The 24,005-nt window shown below is 45.8% G+C and overlaps 1 protein-coding gene across 1 annotated transcript in view; it reads left to right on the plus strand.

The window, feature by feature from the left end:
- Nucleotides 1-22,526, plus strand: part of FKBP6 (FKBP prolyl isomerase family member 6 (inactive)) — a 94,557-nt gene extending 72,031 nt beyond the window's left edge. Inside the window, exons 7-8 of the mRNA XM_088453968.1 lie at nt 2,706-2,815; nt 22,366-22,526. Coding sequence (XP_088310094.1) covers nt 2,706-2,815; nt 22,366-22,450 — 195 coding nt within the window. The 3' untranslated portion in view covers nt 22,451-22,526. The remainder of the gene's footprint in view (nt 1-2,705; nt 2,816-22,365) is intronic.
- Nucleotides 22,527-24,005: the final 1,479 nt, after the last annotated feature.

Here is a 24,005-nt window from a genome sequence, read left to right on the forward strand (position 1 = left end):
GGACTGGGCTCCCCTCACCACGGATGCAAGCCTCCGAGGGTGAGGCGCAGTAACCGGCCAGCACTCCTTCCAGGGCCGATTGTCCCCAGTCGAGGCAGTGTTGCCAATCAATATCCTGGAACTTCGAGCCATCTACAGAGCTCTCACTCTGGCTCAGAATTTTCTGAAAAGTACAGTCCGACAACGCCACGGCTGTGGTCTACCTCAATCACCAAAGGGGCACTCGAAGTCAGTCAGCAATGATAGAAGTGTCCCGCATTCTCACATGGGCTGAACGCAATCTCCCAACCATCTCCGCAGTGTTCATCCCGGGGATTCTCAATTGGGAAGCGGATTTCCTCAGCCGTCATGATGTGCATACAGGAGAATGGTCTCTATATCCCGAAGTCTTTCAGCTTCTGGTCAATATGGTAATGGTGGTCAGGTGCGCTTTTCATGTGTGGGTGAGTGGGGGGGAAGATAGCTGTGTTGTGTGGTAGGTGATGAGTTTTGATTGTGTGTGGAATGAAGACAATCAACAAGATGGGGGCCAAACCGTTTATTGAGTAGTCACAATGCTGCTTCGGATTGGTGGGATGGGAGTCTGGGATGAGGGGCTGAGAGTGGGGAGTGGAGGGTGTGTATTGACTCGACTGGCTGTGGATGGCACTGTCGGTGGACCCTTTCAGGGCGCTCCTTGCCGGGCGGTTCTGGACCGGCACGTATTCCTTGGTGGACCTTTGGTCTAAAGACTTTAGCGCAGTGGGTGTCAGTGTGTGGTAGACAGAAAGGGGGGGGTGGGTTGAACAAAGTCTCGAATTAAGTCTTGGGTGAGGGCTCTTACCTACCGGTAGGTTTTATTTTTGTGGAGTGGAGCTGCGGTCGACCGGTTTGCTTGCTGTGATGTGATGAAGATCTGCAGCGTGGGGGAAGTCTGCACTCTCCTGGGCCCAGAGGATGCCTGGAGCTGGTGGTGTTGCTGGCTGGCCTGTGGATGGCGTAAGACCTTCCCCTCTGTGTAATCTGCGGCTGAACTGTCCGTTGGCTCAGAGCATGAAAACCGGCCTCAGCCAGGATTTACCACAGAATATGGCTTGCGTATTTCCATTGGTGTGCTCCACAAAACTATGACACTCGAGTCTTTAAAGTTTCTCGAACTCTTGCCTTTCTTCAGGCTGGACTGGATGGATCTAGGGCTCCGCCTAGCATCTCTCGAAGTGCAGGTTTCTGCTTTGTCTATCTGGTTTCAGCGCAGAACTGCTCCTATACCGGATGTTCACACCTTCATGCAAGGTGTTCTACGGATACAACCTCCCTTTGTCTCTCTTGTGGCTCCATGGGATTTGTCAGTGGTGCTCAAAGCAGTTCAGATACCTCCATTCAAATCCCTGGAATCGGTGGATGTCAAATGGCTGACTGCAAAGACTGATTCTTCTGGCTATAGCGTCTGCCCGTAGGGTATCTGATTTAGGGGTGCTTTCTTGTTGCTCCCCCTTTTTGATATTTCATGAGGACAGGGCTGTTCTACAACACACAGGCTTCCTTCCAAAGGTGGTTTCTCGCTTCCACCTGAATGATGAAATTGTGGTTTCAAACCGTCAATTCACCGGACCTCTCGGCAGGTGAGGACTCTTTGGATATGGTCGGTGCTCTAAAGATCTACGTGGACAATACTACTTCCATCAGGAAATCCATCTCCCTCTATATGGATTCCACAAGAAGGGATGGCCAGCTAATAAACACTCAGGCCAGATGGATTTGCATAACTATCTAACAGGCTTACACACAGACTGGCCTTCCTGTGCTGACTACAGTCTCTGCTCATTCTATTCGCTCTGTGGGTCCCTCGTGGGCAGCCGGCGTGGCGCCTCAGCTGATCAGCTATGCAAGGCAGCCACCTGGTCTTCTGTCCACACCTTTCTTAGGTTTTATGCCTTTGATACATTTGCATCTCACGTTGCTTCCTTCGGGCATAGGGTTCTCCTATCCGTTCAGGAGCGTTCCTGCCCTGTTGAGCCCTATGGACCCTGAAGAAGAAAAGGAGAGTTATGGTAAAACCTACCTGTAACTCTTTCTTCGAAGTCCATAGGGTACACAGGGCACCTGCCCTGACGCACCTGGCTTCTATGTGCTTCTTTTCTTGGTTACTTGTTTCCTTCTCTGCGTGAGAGCGTGATTCCTCAGTGTACCAGTCTTCTCTCCTGTCCTGCTCCTGCCTTGGGCTTGTTAACCAAACTGAAATGCCCTCAGGCTGTGGGCAGGGTATAGGGGGAAGGATCAGAGCATCCTGGGAATGAAAAGCTTTGCTGTTGGTGTCCGGTCCTCCAGGTCGCACCTACACCCCAATGTCTCCTTGTGGACCCTATGGACTTCGAAGAAAGAGAGTTAACGAAGGTAGGTTTTACCATAACTCTCCTTTTTAATTATTATTTTTTTATCCTAAGGGGGTGTGGCCACACCTCCCGCAATTAGACCACATCCCTTCCACCCGGGCCCACCGTGGCTGTCAACACCCCTGCACAATAGTGGAAAGGCAAGGGGTCTAGACTTGCTGGAAGGCATAACAGAGAAGAGCAGCACCACTGGCAGAGTGGGGTACTGCAATAGATTGTGACACCCACGCTAAATTGGCTTTTGAGCGCTAGGAATTTCTTTAAAGATGTGTATATTTAATTTAGATTTTATATTCAGCAGGTGCATTCAGTTTAGTTTTTCTTCTGTCTCAGGCTTGTCTGGAGATGAGAGAGTATGAGCAGGCACGTAACTTCTTGTTGAGAGCGCAGAAGTTGGAGCCATTCAGCCTGGATATTAACAACGCACTGAAGAGGTTGTCAAGGTATTTGCTTTCTGTTCACTATTGCCTTACAGAGCATAGGTATAAAGTTGTGAAAGGACCTACACCCCAAGTGTACTATAGACACAGTCTTTGTATTCAAAGACTGTATCTTGCATACACATTCAGAAACGTTGCTTTGAGGGGCACGATAGCGGCACTGGGGCATAGTGTAAACAGGGGTGGAAGCTGGCTGAGCCGTATGGATGACTGGACACAGGTCTTGGAAGAGTGATATACATCCAGGTAGATGTGGGAAAGCAGAGATGTGATTCACAAATTTAAGAGTATACACCCCTATACAGAGGGTATAAAATTGATAGGATATACAGTTGTGTGCGAATTAGTTGGGACACATCTTGCTTTTTTGCCACACTTGTATTATTTTAGAAATGAACAGTTTCTTGGTTGAGCAGTCCATTTGTATTGCCTTAATTTCGCTATAGCCCATAAGGTATCAATGGGTTTTAAATCAGGGGAGTTCCCAAGTCACAGCATCATGTTTAATTCTCAGTTATTCAATAAGTCTTCACTTTTCTTGAAGTATGACAAGGAGCGAGGTCATGATGGAAAATTCCTTCACCTTTTTGGATGTTTTCTCCACAGCTGTAATAACTAAAATAGCACTGTATTTGTCTGACTTCATCATTCCTTCAATGGGATGAGGTTTCAAGGCCCTGTACAGATAAAGCATCCCTGCATTGTTTATTTTTTTTTATTTTTTATACATATTTATGTTTTTATATGTATTATTTATTTATTTTTCACAAATGGACAAAGAATGTGTTTCATCTGCAAACATAATAATTTTTTAACAGTTGTCACTAGTCCAGATCTAGTACTTTTTGGCTCATTGCAAAGGAGTTTTCTTTTTTCTCTCTTTTTTTTGGAGTCTTAGGAGTATATTTACTAAAGTGAGATTTTTTAGAAGTGGAGATGTTGCCCATAGTGACCAATCAGATACTAGCTATTATCTTTTAGAATGTGTTAGTTAAATTTTAAGTTGAATCTGATTGGTTGCTGTGGGCAATATCTCCATTTCTAAAAACTCTCACTTTAGTAAATATACCCCTTACAGTTCTCATTTCTCTTGTTTCCGCTGCACTTCTGAAGAATCAATCAGTACAACACTAGCTGCTAAGTCTCTTTTGTAAGTTTTTGCTTGTTTCTTTTCTAGACAAGGCCTTTTACAAATAATTTTTTAATTTTTGGGGGATTATTTTTGGCTTATGCATTTTTCCTTTGTTTATGACAGGTAAGGTTTCACTGTGTTTGTAAGCAATATTGAAACACTAGATCTACAGACTCCAAATAAATCTGCAATATCTTGAGTAGTCATTGATGCAGTATGTGCCTTTAAAGAGCTACAATTTTAGCTCTTTGCCAGATGTAATATCTATACTGAAGAAAGTTCAGTTGACAAAATGTGGCTCCAAACTGATGTAAACTTGGCTGTGGGTGGGCAGAACTACCAGAAAGAATTTGTACATTGGTGAGCCCACACTTTCTCCAGTAAACATACACCACATTCTCTATTCCCTGAAAAAAACACACCATAAAATACCAAAAAAACTTTCTTTGTCCAGTTATTTGCACATAGATGAGATACAGATTGGCTCAAAAAAAAAAAAAAAAGAATTTAATATGGCCCAAGCAATGTAGTCACTGATTCCAATTAGTTACATCATAACAGCCATGCAGGGTGTTCATAATCCATGTCACTCCAGGATCCTTGAAAAATTCCTATTGTGAATGTGACTTAGGTGTTTATTTACTGAGCAAGCCACCACTTTAAAAGGGCAGTGTAAATATAATAATGATAAAAATAAGCCGTATTTTTGGATATTCTTGAGAATATGCAGCAAGCAATCAGACATAGTACAATGAAGTGTTTTTGAAGTAACCTGTGAAATATAGAAATTGCTGAATACTTGGGTGCTAGCGTCCTAAAACATTAGTATTTATTTTTCTTCATGCAATCTGGGGGCACAATGCAACCATAGGTTCTGTTGAGGGTGCAGGAGCTGGGCACTTGATGGGTTAACTTAGAGTGCAGCTCCTCCTTTTTCCCTACTTATGTCTAACCAAGAAGTTGGGCTGGATTTTTATGGATAATTTTATCAGTGCGTACATGCAGCATTATTTTTTTGTGTGCCTTCCTTTCGCCAGAGCTGGGAGCAGGCTTTTCAGTTTAAAAGGATTAGATGTCATTATGACCACCTCTCTCCTCCCTTCTGGAGTGACATAGCAATAGGCATTTATCACTAGACGTGCATTGTGGTCTCTCTGACTCATGGTGGAGTTTAAATACCCTTGGGTTGCGACTTTCTAAGTTCACCATTGTTCCCATGCTGGGGACATCTTCTCTCAAAATTCAATGGACCAAAAATGTGACTGTATTTTAAAATCCATTTATGTGGCGCTTGGAGCAATACTACAGCCTACTCTGGCATCAGCTGGGTCTTTGCATAGCATTAGCAATGGTCGATCCTCTCTTGTGAGGTGTCCCAGTTGGGCCATCTTAGGTTATAGCTTTTTATCTTGGAGCATGTAAAAGTTGTTAGTGAAGTAGGTAGCACGCCAATCATGCAATGTGAAGGCCCGAAGTGTGGCCCTTACACGGGCAAGCCTATAGCTTTTGTGACATTACTGATTTGTCTATGCTATCTTTTAAAGCTATGGGGATGCAATTTTGAATGTGGTCTTAATTAACTTAAAATTTCAGACTTGCTGGTTGTTGGTAGCGTGCAATTTGGCATCAGACTTCGAATGCAGATTTGGCGTTTAAGAGGTCTTGGGGGATTACATCTTGTTGAAGAAACAATCATGCTTGATCCATGCTTGGACTTGTCAGGCTACTGCAGATCGGAATACAATTTATACTGATCGGGTCATGGCCTAGGGACTGAGTTTCCTGTCTTTTCAAGACCACCTTTCGTCTACAAAACACTTCTGCTAGTAATCAGTTCCTTCTGCAAACTGTGGAGTACAGAGTGGATGGAATGGTAATTGGCTGTTGCCGAAGTCATCTGGGAATCAGAATTTATGGGGGACTTCTCCCATACTGATGCTTCAGTTAATCTGGGACGGGTTCAAACCTCTTATTCAATTTGTGGCTGACTGGTATCCTGGAAAGGAGTAATTGCCTAGACCTTCCGGGCTTCTGCCAGATGACATTTCCAGAGGATTAGAACACTCAGAGGTTTTCTTCATACCTCCTTGCTTATCTAAAAGCTAGAATGGTTGGCTGAACAGCTTCAGTTCGCAATCCTTGCAGATTTTAGTGTCCCTACTATATTTTAGGGATGCATATTCCTAAATTTCGTCAGGACATTACCTGGAGGTGATCCTATATAGAACTGTCAAGATAATTAATCACTTTGGTGGACTTTGAATTATCAAAACTCCAACCAGGTGTTGAATCAGATGATTGTGTCTTTGCTTCCAGAGTGCCAAGGATGACAAGATCTAGACTCTCCAGGAGTTGGTGAAGAGAATTCTGAATCTCCAGACCCATATGTTCTCGTCTAAATGTTATTGGTTTGTGGTCTTCTCTGTTGAAATGGTTCTATTTGCCAGGCACAACTTTCATATATGACACCTTGTGGGGGTGCTTGAGGTCCAGTCTTCAGGGATAGCATTTGCTACAGGGTTCTTAGGTTCAAGGTTGATCCACAGATCCCCATCAATGTTCTGGAGCTTTGAGCTGTACTGTTCATGCTGAGAAGGGTCAGATCTGTGATGCATATGATATCCATATCCAATCGGGCAATGTCACAGGTGTGGCGTCTTTAAACCATCAGGACCAATCAATGAGTGAGCACCCTACTAGATTTGGGTAAGGGCAGAGTCGGCATTATCAACCATGTACAGTCTGGGAGTGGAATTGTGAGACAGACTTTGTGAGCAAGTTGCCTACTCGAATGCTTGTTTCTGCACTTCTCCTCATAGAAATATAGAATTTGACGGCAGATGAGAACCACTTGGCCCATCTAGTCTGCCCCATTTTTAAACATATTGTTACCTCAACCCTTATTGATCCTTACTACTTCTGAAGGATATCCTTATGTCTATCCCATGCGTGTTTATATTGCTCTACTGTCTTAGCCTCTACCACCTTTGATGGGAGGCTATTCCACTTGTCCACTACCCTTTCTGTGAAGTAATTTTTCCTCAAATTTCCCCTGAACCTACCACCCTCCAGTTTCAGAACATGTCCTCTTGTTCTAATACTTCTTTCTTTGAAGAATGTCTCCTTCCTTTACCTTGTTAAAACACTTTATATATTTGAACGTTTCTATCATGTCCCCCCTTTCTCTTTTCTGCTCCAAACTATACATATTAAGATCTTTTAGTCTTTCCTGGTACGTTTTGTGGTGTAGACCTTGCATCATTTTAGTTGCCCTTCTTTGTACAGTCTCTAATGTATTAATATCCTTCTGGAGATATGGCCTTCAGAACTGAACACAGTATTCGAGATGAGGACGTACCAATGACCTATACAGTGGTATTATCACTAATTTCTTTCTGCTACTGATGTCTCCCTATGCAACCAAGCATCTGACTTGCCTTCCTCATTGCTTTGTTACAATGTTTGCTTGCCTTTAAGTCATCTGAAATAGTGACTCCTAGATCCCTTTCCTCTTCAGTAGTTTCCAGTATAGTGCCATTAATACTATATTTAGCTTTTGGATTCTTGAGACACAAGTGACCATTCCTCTAGTCTACATAGATCATCAATCATTTGTTTTACCCCTCCTGGTGTGTCTACCCTGTTGCATACCTTTGTGTCAGCTGCAAAAAGGCATGGTTTCCCTTCAATACCATTTGCAATGTCACAAATAAAGATATTAAAAAGCACTGGTCCAAGTACAGATCCCTGAGGTACTCCACTGGTAACCTTTCCCTCTTGAGACTGCACTCCGTTTACTAAAACTATATGCCTGATTCAGAGTCGGACGCTCTGACAGAGCGCTCGATCTGAAACAGGGCCGGGCATTTTTTTTTTTTCTGAACGGCCTCCTGGCCGCTCGCATAGCTGTGGGTGACCACCCACAGCTATAGCTAGCGACCATGATGATGATCGCGATGGTCAAGACCATCGCGACCAACAGGCTTGCGACTAGACCCTTGTGGTAGGGTCTCGTTGCCGCAAGCCCCAGAGAGCTTTCGGCTCTAACAGAGCCGAAAGCTCTCCCACTGACATCACTTGTGACCAGTGATGTCAGTGGGGCCGGCCCCAGACGGTAGGCGTTCCCATGGGAACGCCTCCGTCTGGGCAGCCACGCCCCCGTCCCGCCCACCAAAAGGGGCGTGCTGTCACTAAACATCGACAGCACGCCCCCTTTGGTACGAGACCCGGAGCGACGGAGTGCCCGTCGCTATCCGGGTCTCGCGCATGCTCACAACGGAGCCGGCTCCATCGTGCGCATGCGCATTGGCCTACCATCGACCCCGTTGCGAGTGCACAGCGCTTGCTATCGGGTCTGAATCAGGCCCTCTGTTTCCTATCCTGCAGCCATGATCTTATCCATTCAACTATCTTTGTATCCAATCCCATGCTTTCCAGTTTATTTAACAGTCTGGGATGTGGAACAGTGTCAAAAACCTTACTAAAGTCTAGATAAGCTATTTCTACATCAGGGTCCATAGGGTATCCACAGGATACCTTGGGGTTTAGGTGATGACGTCAGGCATCGGGCACCATAGAGTTAAAGTTCTCAGCCTCCCAGGATGCACTAGGGTCCCCCTCCTATACCCCGCCCCCGAGCGGGGTATAGGAGCATGGACAGTCAAGGCTGACGTCCATGCTGTCTTCCCTAGACCCCCGCCGGTACCAGAACGCCGGTACTGATCCGGGGATGCTGGTAAGCATCTGGGATCACAGCTAGCGGTGACACCAGATGTTTGGGACCATGGCCGGATTCAAGGGGGCAGCAGGTAAGTAGCGGGCTCCCTGGGGACTGGCTGCAGCGTGGAGCCAGGTAACTAACCTGCGCTTCCACTACTCCCCTGGGACAGCGGACCACGGCTGAGCGGTAGCACTGCGGCGTCCCAGGGGTTAAATGCATGCCAGGGGAGCGCGCCTTCCCTGTACACAGCCGGGGCCTCCCCCGCTGCACACAGCCCTCTCTGCATCTGCTGACTGGCCCTGTGGCAGCGCTCCTCCCCCAGGCCGGCCTCCTCTCTGCTCTTCGGTGGCCATCTTTTGCTGGAAGCATGGTGAGCGCTGCTGGACGCTGATGATCGGTGGCATCGCGGTCTGGGTCCGCCGGCATACCTCTCCTCCGTTGGTTACAGGTCCGTGTGTGCAGCGCTGTGTCCTACCAGGCTCTGTGTCTGCGTAGTTGAGGATCAGCGCTGATAGTGCAGGAATTGATTTCTTTGCATCATTGTATGTGACTTCTGCTAGCGTCTGCTGCCTGTACTTTCACTTTCTACTGTCAGCCATTTCACTGTCCCTGCTCTTCTTCTGCTAAAGCCCTTGCGGTGTGGTGATTGCAGGGTGGTTCTCCCACTATACTAACAAGTATCAGTGAGAGGGGTCACATACTTACTATCATGTCTGAGAGTGACTTTCCTCTCCAGCTTATTTGTACTACATGTAAGGTACCAATAGCGGAGGGGGAGGGTAACGCGGAGGGGTATTTATTGGCGCGGCCAATTACTGTCACGGCTCCAGTACAGGAGCTGCCCTGGGCTTGTTTCGCCAAAGCGCTTACAACCCTCGTGGGGCAGTTAGCTCCGCAGCCTGCGTTCCCACAGATGGGATTGTCCCAACAGTCAGTGGTGTCGTCACCCATGCAGTGTTTCCCGAGACAATTGATGGTACCCCACAGTCTCCCTATTTCCCTCCTCAGGTCCCTCAGGAGCCTACGTGGGTTAATTCACTGACAAGTTCTGTACAGCATTTGTCGGACGTGTTACAAGGGGATTCTGTGTTGCGGCCACATAAACAGCCGGTGGCATCTCTGTCCGCTCCTTATGAGGACGACGACGTGACGACCGATGATGGGGAGATTCTGGATCTTTTGGACCAAGAACCTCTCCGTTCTAAAGAGTCTGACGCTAAGTCCAAGGTTTATATTCCTGGACTTATTCGGGCAGTCCGCACGGCTTTAGTGATTGAGGATGAAGATCCTCCGGTGTCCAAGTCAAAATATGCCTTTTTTAAGGATATTAAGGGTGACGCCACAGTGTTTCCTCTTTCGGGTCAGTTAGTAAACCATTTAGAGGAGGCGTGGAAACACCCTGGCAAACGGTATCAGCCTCAGAGACGCTTGGCGGTAGCTTATTCGTTTGCGGACAATTATTTTTCCAAGTGGGAATCCCGTCCACAGGTGGATTCTCATGTGACACGCCTAGTCCGAAGTGCCACGTTGCCCATGCCCTCCATGTTCTCCTTGAAGGATGCTACGGACCGTAAGGTGGAGATCTGCCTAAAGTCCGTTTATTCCCTTGCGGGGGGGACAGCCAGGCCGGCTATAGCAATTTGTTGGGTAGCCAGAGCTATGGAGCGCTGGGCTGATAGTTTGGAGGCGTCTTTGGATTCCGACTGTTCGGCTGAACAGACCGAGTTGATAGGCAATCTCCGAGATTCGGCCACTTATATCAATGAAGCGGCCTTGGATATCAGTACCCTGACTTCTCGGATTTCTTCGGCAGCTGTAGCTGCTCGTCGCACCTTATGGTTGCGATCTTGGAAGGCGGATGCTGATTCCAAGAAGGGCTTGGAAGCTTTGCCTTTTAATGGAGAAGTCCTATTTGGTCCGGATCTTGACAAAATTGTAGCCACGCTGGCGGCAGCCAAGTCGGCATGTCTCCCGTCTGCTGCGGTTCCTTCCAGTTCAGGTACGTCGTCCTTTCGGCCTTACAGGGCCCAGGGTAGGCCTAAGGCACAGTCCTTTCCCCGACAGGCTGGCCCCAAAAAATCGGCCAAGCCCCGGAAACGGGCCTGGAGTACCAGACGTCCGGCCCCTAAGTCAGATGACAAGCCCGCGGCCTGACGGTCCGGGCCTCCCTTTGGGGGATCCCAAAGTGGGAGGCCGCCTGCTGCAGTTCGCCCAGTGTTGGTCGGTTACCACGACAGACACTTGGGTTCTCGAGGTGGTTTCTCACGGGTATGCCCTCTCCTTCCGGCACAGGCCCCCGTCTCGATTCTTCACCACGGGTCTTCCATCAGACCGGAACAAAGCCATGGAACTGTGGAAGGTTTTGCACACTATGCTCCAGGCTGGAGTTATAGTGCCTGTTCCATTCTCCCAGAGGGGCCAGAGTTTCTATTCCAATCTGTTTTTGGTGCAGAAACCCAATGGGTCGTACCGTCCGATCATCAACCTCAAAGCACTCAACAAGTGCTTGCGGGTGCCGAGGTTTCGTATGGAGACCCTACGGTCCATCATTCTGGCGCTGGAACCTGGGGATTACATGGTGTCGTTGGACATACAGGACGCTTACCTGCATGTCCCTATTCTTTTACGCCATCAACAGTTCCTCAGGTTTGCAGTATGCAACGATCACTTCCAGTTCCGGGCGTTACCTTTTGGGCTGGTGATAGCTCCACGTGTGTTCACCAAGGTTATGGCGGTCATGGCGGCTTCCCTGCGGCTGCAGGAAGTCCGCATGTTGCCGTACCTGGACGACCTTCTGTTGGTGGCAGGATCTCAGAAGTCCACCTTGATCCCGTCTCAGAGGATTCTGCACCTCGGAGCCTTATTGGACTCCGGACAGCAAAGGATCTTTGTGACAGGGGAAAAGAACTCAGGTGCGCAGTTGTCTGCAGGGTCGCCGGGTGTCTCTGCATTCGGCGATGAGGTTACTGGGCTCCATGGTGTCAGTATTCGACATGGTGGAATATGCCCAGTTTCACTCCAGACCTCTGCAGCAATTGATCCTGTCCAAATGGAATGGCCTGCCTCAGAGTCTAAGGTCCCAGACAATGGTGCTCACTCCAGAGGTTCGCCTGTCCCTAGCCTGGTGGTTGCAGACGACCCATCTCAACAAGGGTCGTCCATTCTGGGTGGCGAATTGGGTCCTGGTGACAACGGACGCCAGCCTTCGGGGCTGGGGAGCGGTCACGGGTCCACACTTGTTCCAGGGCAGATGGACTCAGGCGGAAAAGGAGCTTCCGATAAACATCTTGGAACTCTGCGCCGTTTTCAATGCTCTCCAGCAGGCACAGCGGGTTCTCCAAGGTCACCCTGTGCAGGTCCAGTCGGACAACGCCACCACCGTGGCTTACATAAATCGGCAAGGAGGAACCCGAAGTCGGGCGGCACTCGTAGAGGTGTCCCGCATCCTGGTCTGGGCGGAGCGCAATCTCCCGGCCATATCAGCAGTATTCATCCCGGGAGTTCTCAACTGGGAGGCGGACTTTCTCAGTCACCAGGACGTTCATCTGGGGAATGGTCTTTGCACCAGGATGTCTTTCAGCTTCTGGTGGACAGGTGGGGTCTTCCAGAGATCGACCTCATGGCGTCACGGCACAACAACAAGTTGCCGGTGTACGGGTCTCGCACAAGAGACGAAAAGGCTTCTCTGGTGGATGCTCTGTCCGTCCAGTGGACGTTCCGGTTTGCTTATCTCTTTCCTCCGTTTTCCCTTCTTCCACGGGTAATCCGGAAATTCAAACAGGAAGGAGGGACGCTCCTCTTGATAGCTCCCGCGTGGCCCAGGCGGCACTGGTTCACAGACCTTCAAGGTCTGTCTGTGGACAGTCCTCTGCGGTTGCCGATACGACCGGACCTTCTGTCACAGGGTCCTTGTCTTCACCCGGACCTGACTCGGCTGTCTTTGATGGCGTGGCTGTTCAGACGGCCATGTTAAGGTCCAGGGGGTTTTCCAGCTCTGTAGTACAGACTATGCTAAGAGCTCGGAAACCTTCTTCTGCAAGAATATACCATCGTGTGTGGCATACGTTCTTCCAGTGGTGTCGGCTGAGAGGTTATGCACCTCGGGAGTTCCGTCTGTCTAGAGTGTTGGCTTTTCTACAGGCGGGACTAGACCATGGGCTTCGCCTTGCTTCTCTGAAGGTACAGGTGTCTGCCCTGTCCGTCTGGTTCCATCGTAGGATTGCTGCAATCCCTGATGTGCGCACCTTTATGCAAGGTGTTCTCTGAATTCAGCCACCTTTTGTTCCACCGGTGGCGCCTTGGGATTTAACTCTGGTCCTGAGGGCTCTCCAGGGACCGCCATTTGAACCACTGGGCTCAGTGGACCTTAAATGGCTGACAGCTAAAACAATTTTTCCTTCTGGCTATTGCTTCGGCCAGACGTGTTTCTGACTTAGGGGCTCTCTCTTGTAGACCCCCTTTTCTGATTTTTCATAGGAACAGGGCGGTGCTGTGCACTCATCCTGGTTTCCTTCCCAAAGTTGTTTCGAGTTTCCACATCAACGAGGAAATCGTTGTGCCGGCTTTTAACTCACCTGACCTTTCCGTGGGTGAGGCCACTTTGGATGTTGTTGCGGCCCTAAGGATTTATGTTGACCGCACTTCTTCATTTAGGAAGTCGGACTCCTTGTTTGTCCTCTATGGCTTCCGTAATAAGGGTTGGCCTGCTTCAAAGCAAACTTTGGCAAGTTGGATTCGTATGGCAATTTCAGAAGCTTATCTTCATGAAGGCCTTCCGTTTCCATCCCATGTGAGGGCTCATTCCACTAGGTCTGTGGGTCCTTCGTGGGCAGCTCGACGTGGTGCCTCTGCAGTCCAGATCTGCAAGGCAGCCACGTGGTCCTCTGTCCATACCTTTGTGAGGTATTACGCGTTTGACACCTTTGCCTCTCAGGATGCTTCCTTCGGGCGGCAGACTCTCCTTTCAGCACAGGAGTGTCCCCACCCTTAAAGGATACTGCTTTGGGACATCCCCAAGGTATCCTGTGGATACCCTATGGACCCTGATGTAGAAAATATGAGATATGGTAAGAACTTACCTTTGTAATCTCTATTTCTACGAAGTCCATAGGGTTCCACAGGACTCCCGCCCTGTCGCACCTGTGCTGCAGATGGGCTTTACTCTGGTCACAGGTTTTTCCGTCTCCCTCTGGTGAGAATGTGATTCTTGTGTGTGTCCAGATCTTTTTTCTCTCTCTTCCTTCTCCTCCTCCGGCCTATGGCTTGGTACGTAACTGAGATGCCTTGGCTCGGGGGCGGGGTATAGGAGGGGGACCCTAGTGCATCCTGGGAGGCTGAGAACTTTATGGTGCCCGATGCCTGACGTCATCACCTATACCCCAAGGTATCCTGTGGAACCCTATGGACTTCGTAGAAATAGAGATAACAAAGGTAAGTTCTTACCATATCTCCTATTATCTATGGCCCCCCCTTTATCCATTTCCTTAGTCACCCAGTCAAAAAAGTCAATAAGATTTGTTTGACATGATCTCCCCCCAGTAAATCCATGCTGTTTGGTATACTCGAACTTGCTGGATTTGAGATACTCTATGACTCTTTTAAGAGTGTTTCCATCAATTTCCCAACTACTGATGTAAGGCTCCCTGGTCGTTAGTTGCTTGCCTCTTCCTTGCTTCTACTTTTGTGTAGTGGGACAACGTTTGCTTTTTACCAGTCCTCAGGAATTTCCCCAGTAGCTAGTGACTGATTGAATAATTTTGTTAATGGTGTTACCAGCACCCCTTTAAACTCAATTAGTATCCTTGGATGTATCCCATCAGGCCCCATTGATTTATCCACTTTCAGTTTTGAGAGTTCTGTTAGGATCTTCTCCTCTGTAAATGTGCTTGTTCCTACCTCATTTTTCTGATCACACTTGCAATTTAACTGTGGCCCCTTGCCCTCTCTCTCAGTAGTAAATACTGAACAAAATAATTATTAAGATGATCAGCTATTACATTGTCTCCCTCAACAAGACTCCCTCTTTCTGTCTTTAGTCTTTTTATTCCACCTTTTGTTTTTCTCCTTTCGCTTATATACTTAAAAAAAAAAGGTTTTGCCCCCTTTACCCACTGACTGCCATTTTCTCCTCAGCTTTTGCCTTTGCACGTCTAATTACTTTCTTAGCCGCCTCCTGTTTTACAAGATACACCTCTTTGTCTTAATTATTTTGTGTCTGCTTGTATTTCCTAAAGGCCATCTTTTTGCATTCACAATACTTGCTACCTCTTTCTCAAACCACACTGGCTTCCTTTTCCTTGTGGTTTTCCTAACCCTTTTGATACAAAGGTCTGTTGCCTTTAATATTGCACTTTTTAAATTTTCCCACCTCTCCTGCACTCCTTTTAAGTTCCTCCACTATGCCAAAGATTCGCTTACACATCTTCCCATCCCTGCAAAATCAGCCTTCATGTTCCTGTTCTTTCTTTAGAAATCATTGGACAGTTACTTGAAGTTCATTTCCCAGTGGTCTGTGCTTAGTCCCCTTCAGTTGCCCCTAATTACAAGGTTTCAGTAATTCCTCCAGGGGCGTTCCACATGTTGAGGAAGCCACTGATACTCTCACCAAGGATGGGAAACACATTAGTTAGGTCTGACTGGACTAGGCACTGCATTTGTTACCACCAACAGATGCTCATTGGGGTGGTTTGCGGAGGTACAGCAATTGCTTACTGTAACAAATCCTCTCCTCAGCTGTAACATAGGATACACAAGCTGCAGAGAGGTAATGGACTTCCATTAAGTGAGTACTAGGGAACACTTCTACTGGCAGATTATTGTATATCTGAACATTCCATTAGTGGCTTTAAAACTACATTTCTGCTGTTTTCATACCAAATGTACTATTTGATTGTTGGAATCCAACTTACTATCTGCCTCTAACATATATTGGTTTGCAAAGCTCTTCTTACACCGAAACATTGGCAAAACTGGACTTATATATACTAATATCCTTTTGCTTGCTTGGAAAACTAGTCTGTAATTAACAACTGATTATCTGCATAACACAAATAAAATTGTATTTCTTCTTCCCTCCTCCATAGCAGCCATTACTATGGGTTAGTACCCCATTCTCCTAGGTTTAGACCAGCACCGCCCACCTGGTATATATATCCCAGCTTCTCCTCTCCCCCCTTTACGTTTTTCTCTGACTCCTAGTAAGACTAAGGTAGGGAAGTTTATTATTTTTTGTGCCCACCGGTGTGCCTCCTGGAGCCGCTGTCTGTGACAGGGGTGTCATCACAGAGATATCCTTCTCAGAGTGATTAGAGACTTAGGGGTCTATTTACTAAGCCTTGCAGAGAGATAAAGTAGATGGAGATAAAGTACCAACCAATCAGCTCCTAACTCACTTTACTAAAAGAGATGGATCTATGTACTAAAAGAGAGGGATCCATCTCTTTTTTTTTTTTTTTTTTTCTTTTTTTTTTTTTTAGGACATAGGTCCATCTCTTTTTTTAGGACATAGGTCCATCTCTTTTTTTTTTTTTTAGGACATAGGTCCATCTCTTTTTTTTTTTCTAGGACATGGGTCCATCTCTTTTTTTTAGGACATAGGTCCATCTCTTTTTTTAGGACATAGGTCCATCTCTTTTTTTTTTTTAGGACATAGGTCCATCTCTTTTTTTTTTTTAGGACATAGGTCCATCTCTTTTTTTTTTTTTTAGGACATAGGTCCATCTCTTTTTTTTAGGACATGGGTCCATCTCTTTTTTTAGGACATAGGTCCATCTCTTTTTTTTTTTTAGGACATGGATCCATCTCTTTTTTTTTTAGGACATAGGTCCATCTCTTTTTTTAGGACATAGGTCCATCTTTTTTTTTTTTAAGGACATAGGTCCATCTCTTTTTTTTTTAGGACATGGGTCCATCTCTTTTTTTTTTAGGACATAGGTCCATCTCTTTTTTTAGGACATAGGTCCATCTCTTTTTTTTTTTTTTAGGACATAGGTCCATCTCTTTTTTTTTTTTAGGACATAGGTCCATCTCTTTTTTTTAGGACATAGGTCCATCTCTCTCTAAGGTCTAGTACCCAGACCCTTGGTGCGCAGTGAGTTCAGCATGTTGGGAAGTGTCTTGGCCAGTCAGGTTCTGTGGCCAGTAGAGTCTGTGGTCGGGAGGTTTGCAAACTCAGTGGCCTGGCAGATGGCCCTGTGGCCAGAAACCTGGATTTACTTGGTGGCCATTCAGCAGGGAACCGGAGTCTGAACAGCAAACAGTCCCCATGTAAAGTCCAGCGGCGATGAGCCGAGTACATTGTTTAGCCGTACATTGTTTAGCCGCATGTTGGCCAGACCACGATGCCTTGTGGGGCAGCCTGCAGATGCCAAAGGACCTTAAAATGGCACCACGCACTGGAAACAAAGTGCCCTTGGCCATCTGTTTGTACTGAGCATTGTGGTGTTGCCTGTGACTCCTTTCTAGGGATACAGTCAGGATGGGACAAGGCGTCTTCTCCCAATGGCTGGTACTGGAGTAAGTCCTCATTAGATGAGTGCTTAAATATGTCTATTTAGATTAGTAAGGATATTAAGTGCTGGCATTCATTAAATCTGCAGTGTGCCTCCAGCAATAGTGAGTCCTAAAGAAGATCCACTTTATATAAACAGATGTGCTGTAATAAATCTTTTACTGGGACTCGATATGGTATTCTGTGATGATTGTGTGCAGGAGTCAGCATATTTGCCTCCAAAGAAGGAATTCGTAGCTCTTATAGGGGTCTAAAAGTCCAGGTCTCAGACCAGCCTTGATTATGAGTATGGTGCACATTTGGAAGAAGAATCAGGAATTTGTAAGGATACGAGTGTTAATATTGAACTTGTGGAGACTGTTAAAAAAACATTTATAAGTCTATGAACTACAAAGAAGTTTCAAAACCTAATGATGAGCAGGACCTACTATTTGAGAATAGGTGAAAAAGAGGCAGTCTTTCTTGTACACAAGGTTATGAATTAAATTGTAATTGAGGAGCAGAATTTGGATAAGTGGCAAGGCAGTCATGTTAGAATTGAAGACATGTGTCCTGTAAAGATAAGCAGTTCCTTAATAGGTGTGCAATACCCAGGGTGGATGCTGCAGTTGTAGAGTGAATGTCTAGAACAGGGATGGGGAACCTCCTGCCCGAGGGCGGTATAAGGCCCTCAGAATCATTTGGTCTGTCCCTCAGAGCTTTTTTCTGCTAGCCTCATCTGGCCAGCAGGGTGCCTAGAATGGCACACTGCAGCCAGAATCTATGCAGCAGTGCCGCCTGGAGTGTCCTTAGGATGCTTCAGACGGTCACACCGCTGGCCTTACAGCTCCCCGGAGCATCCTGAGGAGGATTGTGGCCCCACCCCCGTGTGATGTCACACGGGAGGGGTCGCGGCTTGCACCAGGGTCGCGAATAATGTTCTATATATCAAAATGGTCCTCGGCAGAAAAAAGGTTCCCCTTTTTTTTTTTTTTTGGTCTAGAACAACCATTCCTCTAGAGAATGGAGCTTCACTTAAAGACTCAATGGATGAGAGGTTGAAAATATATTTTAAGTTATTGCTTTTTTAGACAGTGGTCTCTTTAAAATGTGGTATGACTATGGCTTCCTTTTCCAGGGCTTTATGGCTGTGTAGTCCATCTATGCACACTTAGAGCAAAGCATTTCAAAACTGTATTTGTTAAGGAATTTGGAAATAATACAAAAAGCTGTGGAATATTATGTGATGTAGTCACAATCTTGGCAAGGTCTATGCTATTATAGTGGCAAGAAAAGCATTATCGTTATGCTCTTGGTCTGCAGATGTGCACTCCAAGAATAGATTAGCAACTTTACCATATGAGGGTTCATTACTTCTTCGATGTAACTTGACTTGGTACAAAATTACGGGGAAGGGGAGGTGTAGGTCTAAAATACTGCCACAAGATAAGCGGACCAGGTATCAGTGCTGTCTCCCAAGCAACTGTTTAGGAAGGCCAGAAGTTATAGAGCAGGTTGGCAGTACAATAGAATATATTCCTCAGGAATGACAAGAGTCCTTACACTGACCTATTAAAGATTCAACCCAAAGCATCAATGACTACAATGGGTACCTCGCAACATTCCCAGTGGGGAGCGGGCTTCTGAGCTTCACCAAAACAAGGGAATATTTTGTTTGAGACAGATGGGTACTGGAGGTGATATCCCAAGGGTACAAGGTAGAATGGACAAATTTGGGACAGTTATCCGCGTTTCTGTGTCCTAAGCAAACACTTTGCAGTTATTTTGACTCGTTTGATTTGGCAACCTCACCAAGGACATTCACAAAGGTTCTTGTAACCCTCTGGCTCATCTATAGCTGGGTACACACTGACAGATACATTGGCCGATCAATTGTACCTGCGATATGTCGGTGATCGTCGGCGTTCACCTACATATTGTATTGACTGTGCTGCACAGCCGATGGACAGATATGTCTGCAGACCTATCTATCCATCGGCAGGTGTGCCGACCGCCCGTACACACACAGCGGCAGCTGCGAGGAGGGGGACAGGACGGGCCCACCAGGACACGCCCCCTGGCAGCCGGGGAGACACAGATGATGGTTGTTCAGTGTGTACGAACAACCATCATCTGCAGATATATCTGCAGATCACTCGATCTGCAGATATATCTGTATAGTGTGTACCCACCATAAGAAAGCAGAAGTATCGGCCTGGCCATACCTGGACGATCTACTGGTCTCTGGGAAGTTGGAGCGAATAGTACAAGACAGACTAGACTAGACAATAGAGTTTCTCCAGCTCCATGGCTGTATTCTAAATTTGGACAAGAGCCAGCTAATAACGGTACAGCAGATCCGGTTTCTAGGCATAGATACTCGTAAGAGAGCTGCAAAAAGATCCAGGACTTACTACGTTTATGTGAGCCTGTGACAGCATCCCACTATGCACAGGGCTTCATCTCTTGGGTATGATGCCCTCAACAATTGACATAGTTCCATGATCGAGATGGTGAACTGGAAAGCTACAATGGAATATATTAAAGTACAGTCGGAGAAGACTGAAACAATCCACAAATATGTATCTAACTTGGTGGAAAAGCGTAAAATTGGAAAACTGGTCAACTTTGCTATCACAATCACAGTACCGAATATTAACAACCGATGCAAGCTCATTAGATTGGGGGGAATATCTGTACAGCATGTAGTACAAGGATGTTGGACCCCTCTTCAAACCAGCAAGAACTGAAAACTGTATGGAAACAAAGAAGTAGTTTTCAGGACCACTTGGGAGCAGTTCATCTGAAAGTGTTTTCAGACAAATTGGCAGTGGTGGCCCCCTTTAATCTTCAGGGTGTATCAAAAGCCATTCTCTATTAAGCAAAGTAACAAGTATGGCATGGGCAGGGAATCACTTGAATTCCCTATCTGCACTCCATGTACCAAGCAAAAAAAATGTTCTATCAGAAAAGCAGGAGCCTTTCTTGATGGGATGTAGTTAACATCACGGCGGTCGGGTTGCCGGTGCTCAGAATGCCGGCACCAGTCGGAATCCAGCCGGTATCCCGACGGTATGTAGTGGGGTTAAAGGGATAATTAGGGTTAGGCACTAGAGGAGGGGGTTAGGTTTAGGCTGCAGTGGGGAGGGTTAGGTTTAGGCGGTGGGGAGGGGTAGGGGTAGGGTTAGGATACTTACTGACAGGTGTCTGTATCCTAACCATGTCAGGATGCAGGCGTTGGTATTTGAGCTCCGACATCCTGTACCCAAGCCTTTCTTTAATACCATGCTAGACAGAGTCGTGCTGAGAACAAATCTTCATTCCACCTGAGTCAGGAGATTACACTACCATCTTTCTTCCTTCAACCTAAAGATGAGACGGAAAATAAATTACATAGATATTGCTCTTACAAGCTCTAGTGTATCTTCCTATTCAGAGTGAATGAAACCGGAGCACATGCTTGTTCTTCCAGCAGGAATAAAGAAAGGTTGCGCACCAACTAAGCAAGCCATTGCAAGATAGATTAGAGAATTGTCTTAATTTATAAGAAGGAAGGACGTAAGGTACCAGACGTCCTTAAGGCACACTCAACTAGGACAGTGTCAACCTCATGGGCTAGGAAGGCCCAGGTGTCCGTAAAGGACATCTGTGCAGCAGCAGCTTGGTCCTCATATACATACATTCATGAATCACTATGCTTTAAATGATGCGGACGCCCACTTTTGGAAGTCATGTTCTTCAAGGGGCAGTTAAATAAATAAATTGCCCTTGTACAAGTAAATACCTTGAATTCTTGACTGGATATTATCCCTCCATGTATTCTGCTTTGGTACATTCCAGGGTAATGGCTGCCATGAAGAAGCGAAGAAGAAATAAAACAATGGGTTATACTCCCCGATAACTCAGTTTCTTTGAGATACTCCATGGCAGCTTGTAGATTACCCCCCTTAATTGGAACAGAGTAAGGGGACACACTAAAAAGAAAAAAATGAGGAGAAGCTGGAATATTTACACAAGGTGGACAGTCCCTTTTTAAAAAACTTCCTGTCTAAACTCTGTATGGAGTATCTCAAAGAAACTGAATTATCAGTGAGTTTTTGCATGAATACATTCTTTCCTTGTTGCTTGGATATTTAAACCTTGCTGCTGAGATTATATCACAGCATATAGTGTTATGATTGTGATATATATATATATATATATATATTTATTATAATATAATGTCTATTATGTATATATACATAATTTTAATAATCTGAAGCAGCAGTCTGTCACACCAATTATCTTGCCAAAATACATTTGGCACCGGGTTTCATTGTGTTCCACATCCAGCTTCCATTGCCCATTTTCTATTTACATGCTACTGGTTCCAATGGTACATAGTTCTCAAACTGTCCTCAGGACCCCAAACAGTTCACGTTTTTCCAGGTCACCCAGCAGGTGTACTCATTACTCACTGACATATTTTAAAATATCCACAGGTGGATGTAATTATTTAATTTGTGATTCTGTGAGGAGACCTGGAAAACATGAACTATTTGGGGTCCAGAGTTTTCACTCTTAACAGATCGGTGCGTGACCCCATCAGTAATGAGGCATTGGGGTGCCTCACCTGCACAACTGTCAGGCAGCCACCTGGTCCTCTGTTAACAGATTTACCGTAATTACTGGTTTTCAGTTTTTTGTTTTATAATGCCCAAGACTGAGATCATAGTTTGTGTTCAGCTGTGCCTGGACGTACTCGTCTCTAGTGGCAACTTTAGAATGTCCCCATGGTAGCCGTGATCTCCAGGTTGGAAGAAGGATAAGAGAATTGCTGATACTCACCACTAAAGCCATTCTCTTGGCCCATGTGGGGAACACTGTGCTCTCATTCTTATTCTCATTGTTCAGTTCTGTTGCCTCGTGTAGAGTTCGCTGTCCATTTTGCTCACCCTATTTTTGGGGGCTTTGCATGTTGTGAATTGGGAAGATAGGAGTTGGGCGAAAAGGGGAGCTACAATCAAGAAAGTTGACCCTTTAAGTGCCCAGCTCCTGCACTCTCAGCACAACCCATGGTAGCCATGTTCCCCCAAATGGACTCCGAGAATTCTATTTAACTGTGAGCACCAACATTTATTTTTTCCCTGCTTCATTCTGCAGCTTGGCTCTATGAATGTTGCACTTTCAGTTGTGGTGTCCTGCTCTCACCTTTTATCTTTCCTTTCCTCCAGCTGTTACAAAGATTACATGGATCAGCAGAGGGAGATTTGCCTTCGTATGTTTGCTCCACGGTCATCCACAGCCATGCAGCAGTGATGCTAATGTCAGATGCTAATGTCTTGCTGTCAAGAGGAACAACTCTAAATATTCTGATTCTTTACTGGCTCTGCAGAATTGTGTCTTGGCTTACAATAGAGATAAGAATTCGGCCTCCTAGACAGTGCTTTGACGGTGAGCGAGCCTAAGGAATACCAGTGATCAAAACACCTGGTTACTCCTTTTGTGTTTGTGGCAAAAACACAAGAAAAGTTAATGTACTGCTGTTATATATGCTTTATAAGGATAATAGAGTGTATGTTATAAAGTTTCAGACTAAGGATTGCACTATGCACCATGTCTATGTATTATTGTGCTCTTTTGGTGAGCATCCCTACTATAATGAGAGCAGGTAAGCTAAGAAGCCTATTCTAACACTTTAAGGCATCTTCGGATCTATTCTAATGCACTTATCCAATACATTTACCACAGTGCATGCAGGTTATTTACAGATGTGTCCTCATACACCTAGCCTCAGTGCGCCATGCGGGGCGAGTGAGCTGCGCCAAGCTGTGTAGTGTCTATTAGACTTGAATATGCATGTTAGCCGCAGCACGAAATGACAAAACCAGTTCTTGAGACCGGACTGATTAATATGATATGTGACACTTGTATATCTGTGTGCTACTGAGTCTGAACTTATACAACGGAACCTGCATCTGTATACAGATTCAAACTCAGTCGTACACAGACATACAAGCGTCACATATGAAATTAATCAGTGCAGTCTCGTGAAGCGGTTTTGTTGCGTTGCGACTAAGAAGCACATTCGAGTTGAAAATATGCTTATTGCAAACGGAGTCGCACAGGTCCTGTGGCACCAAGAAGGGCTGTTTGGCAATACTGCAGCAATAGTGTATTGAGGACACATCTGTAGGAAGACAATACTGACCACATTGACTTACAGTATACAGTACCTTGGAAGTTTGAGTGGGTAAATCATGTCCCAGGCTTCTGTTAAGCTTACATGAGAATGGACCACATACAGAAAAAATTGTGGCAAACCCTATTCAGGTGCGTTCTCCTTTCATTTTACATGTTGTCACCGGATACATGTGAACGTCAGACCATTCAACTTCTATTTGTTACATTTATATAGTTTTACGGATCTTCTTCGTTGGATAGTTAAATACAAAGTTCAAAATGTGCCAGACCCGCAGTCAGCTACTTTTAGTGCATAACATGCCGTAGATTAATAATTCTTAGTATTCTGATTACACTTGTTCTTAGTTTATTAGCTTGGTTCCCAAATCCGGTCCTCATATTCCCCAACAGCTCATGTTGTCAGGATTCCTTTCTGTCAAGTTAGGTAGTAGAATTAATGACCCAGCCATGTAGACTGTTACATGTGCATGATTAAAGAAATCCTGAAAACATGAGGCGGGTGTGTGAGGGCTGGTTTTGGCCAACACTGGTTTATAACTATTTGAATACTTACATTTCTTTCCCTGGTTATATTCCATAATCTTTGAAAGAAAATAAGAAATATATATTAGGCTATATATATGTCCTTCAGGGAAAGCCCCAGCTCATAGATGCTGAATTGTAAAAGAGG

This window comes from Taudactylus pleione, unplaced genomic scaffold (assembly GCF_031769625.1).
Source record: "Taudactylus pleione unplaced genomic scaffold, aTauple2 ptg000040l, whole genome shotgun sequence".
NCBI classification, from domain to species: domain Eukaryota; kingdom Metazoa; phylum Chordata; class Amphibia; order Anura; family Myobatrachidae; genus Taudactylus; species Taudactylus pleione.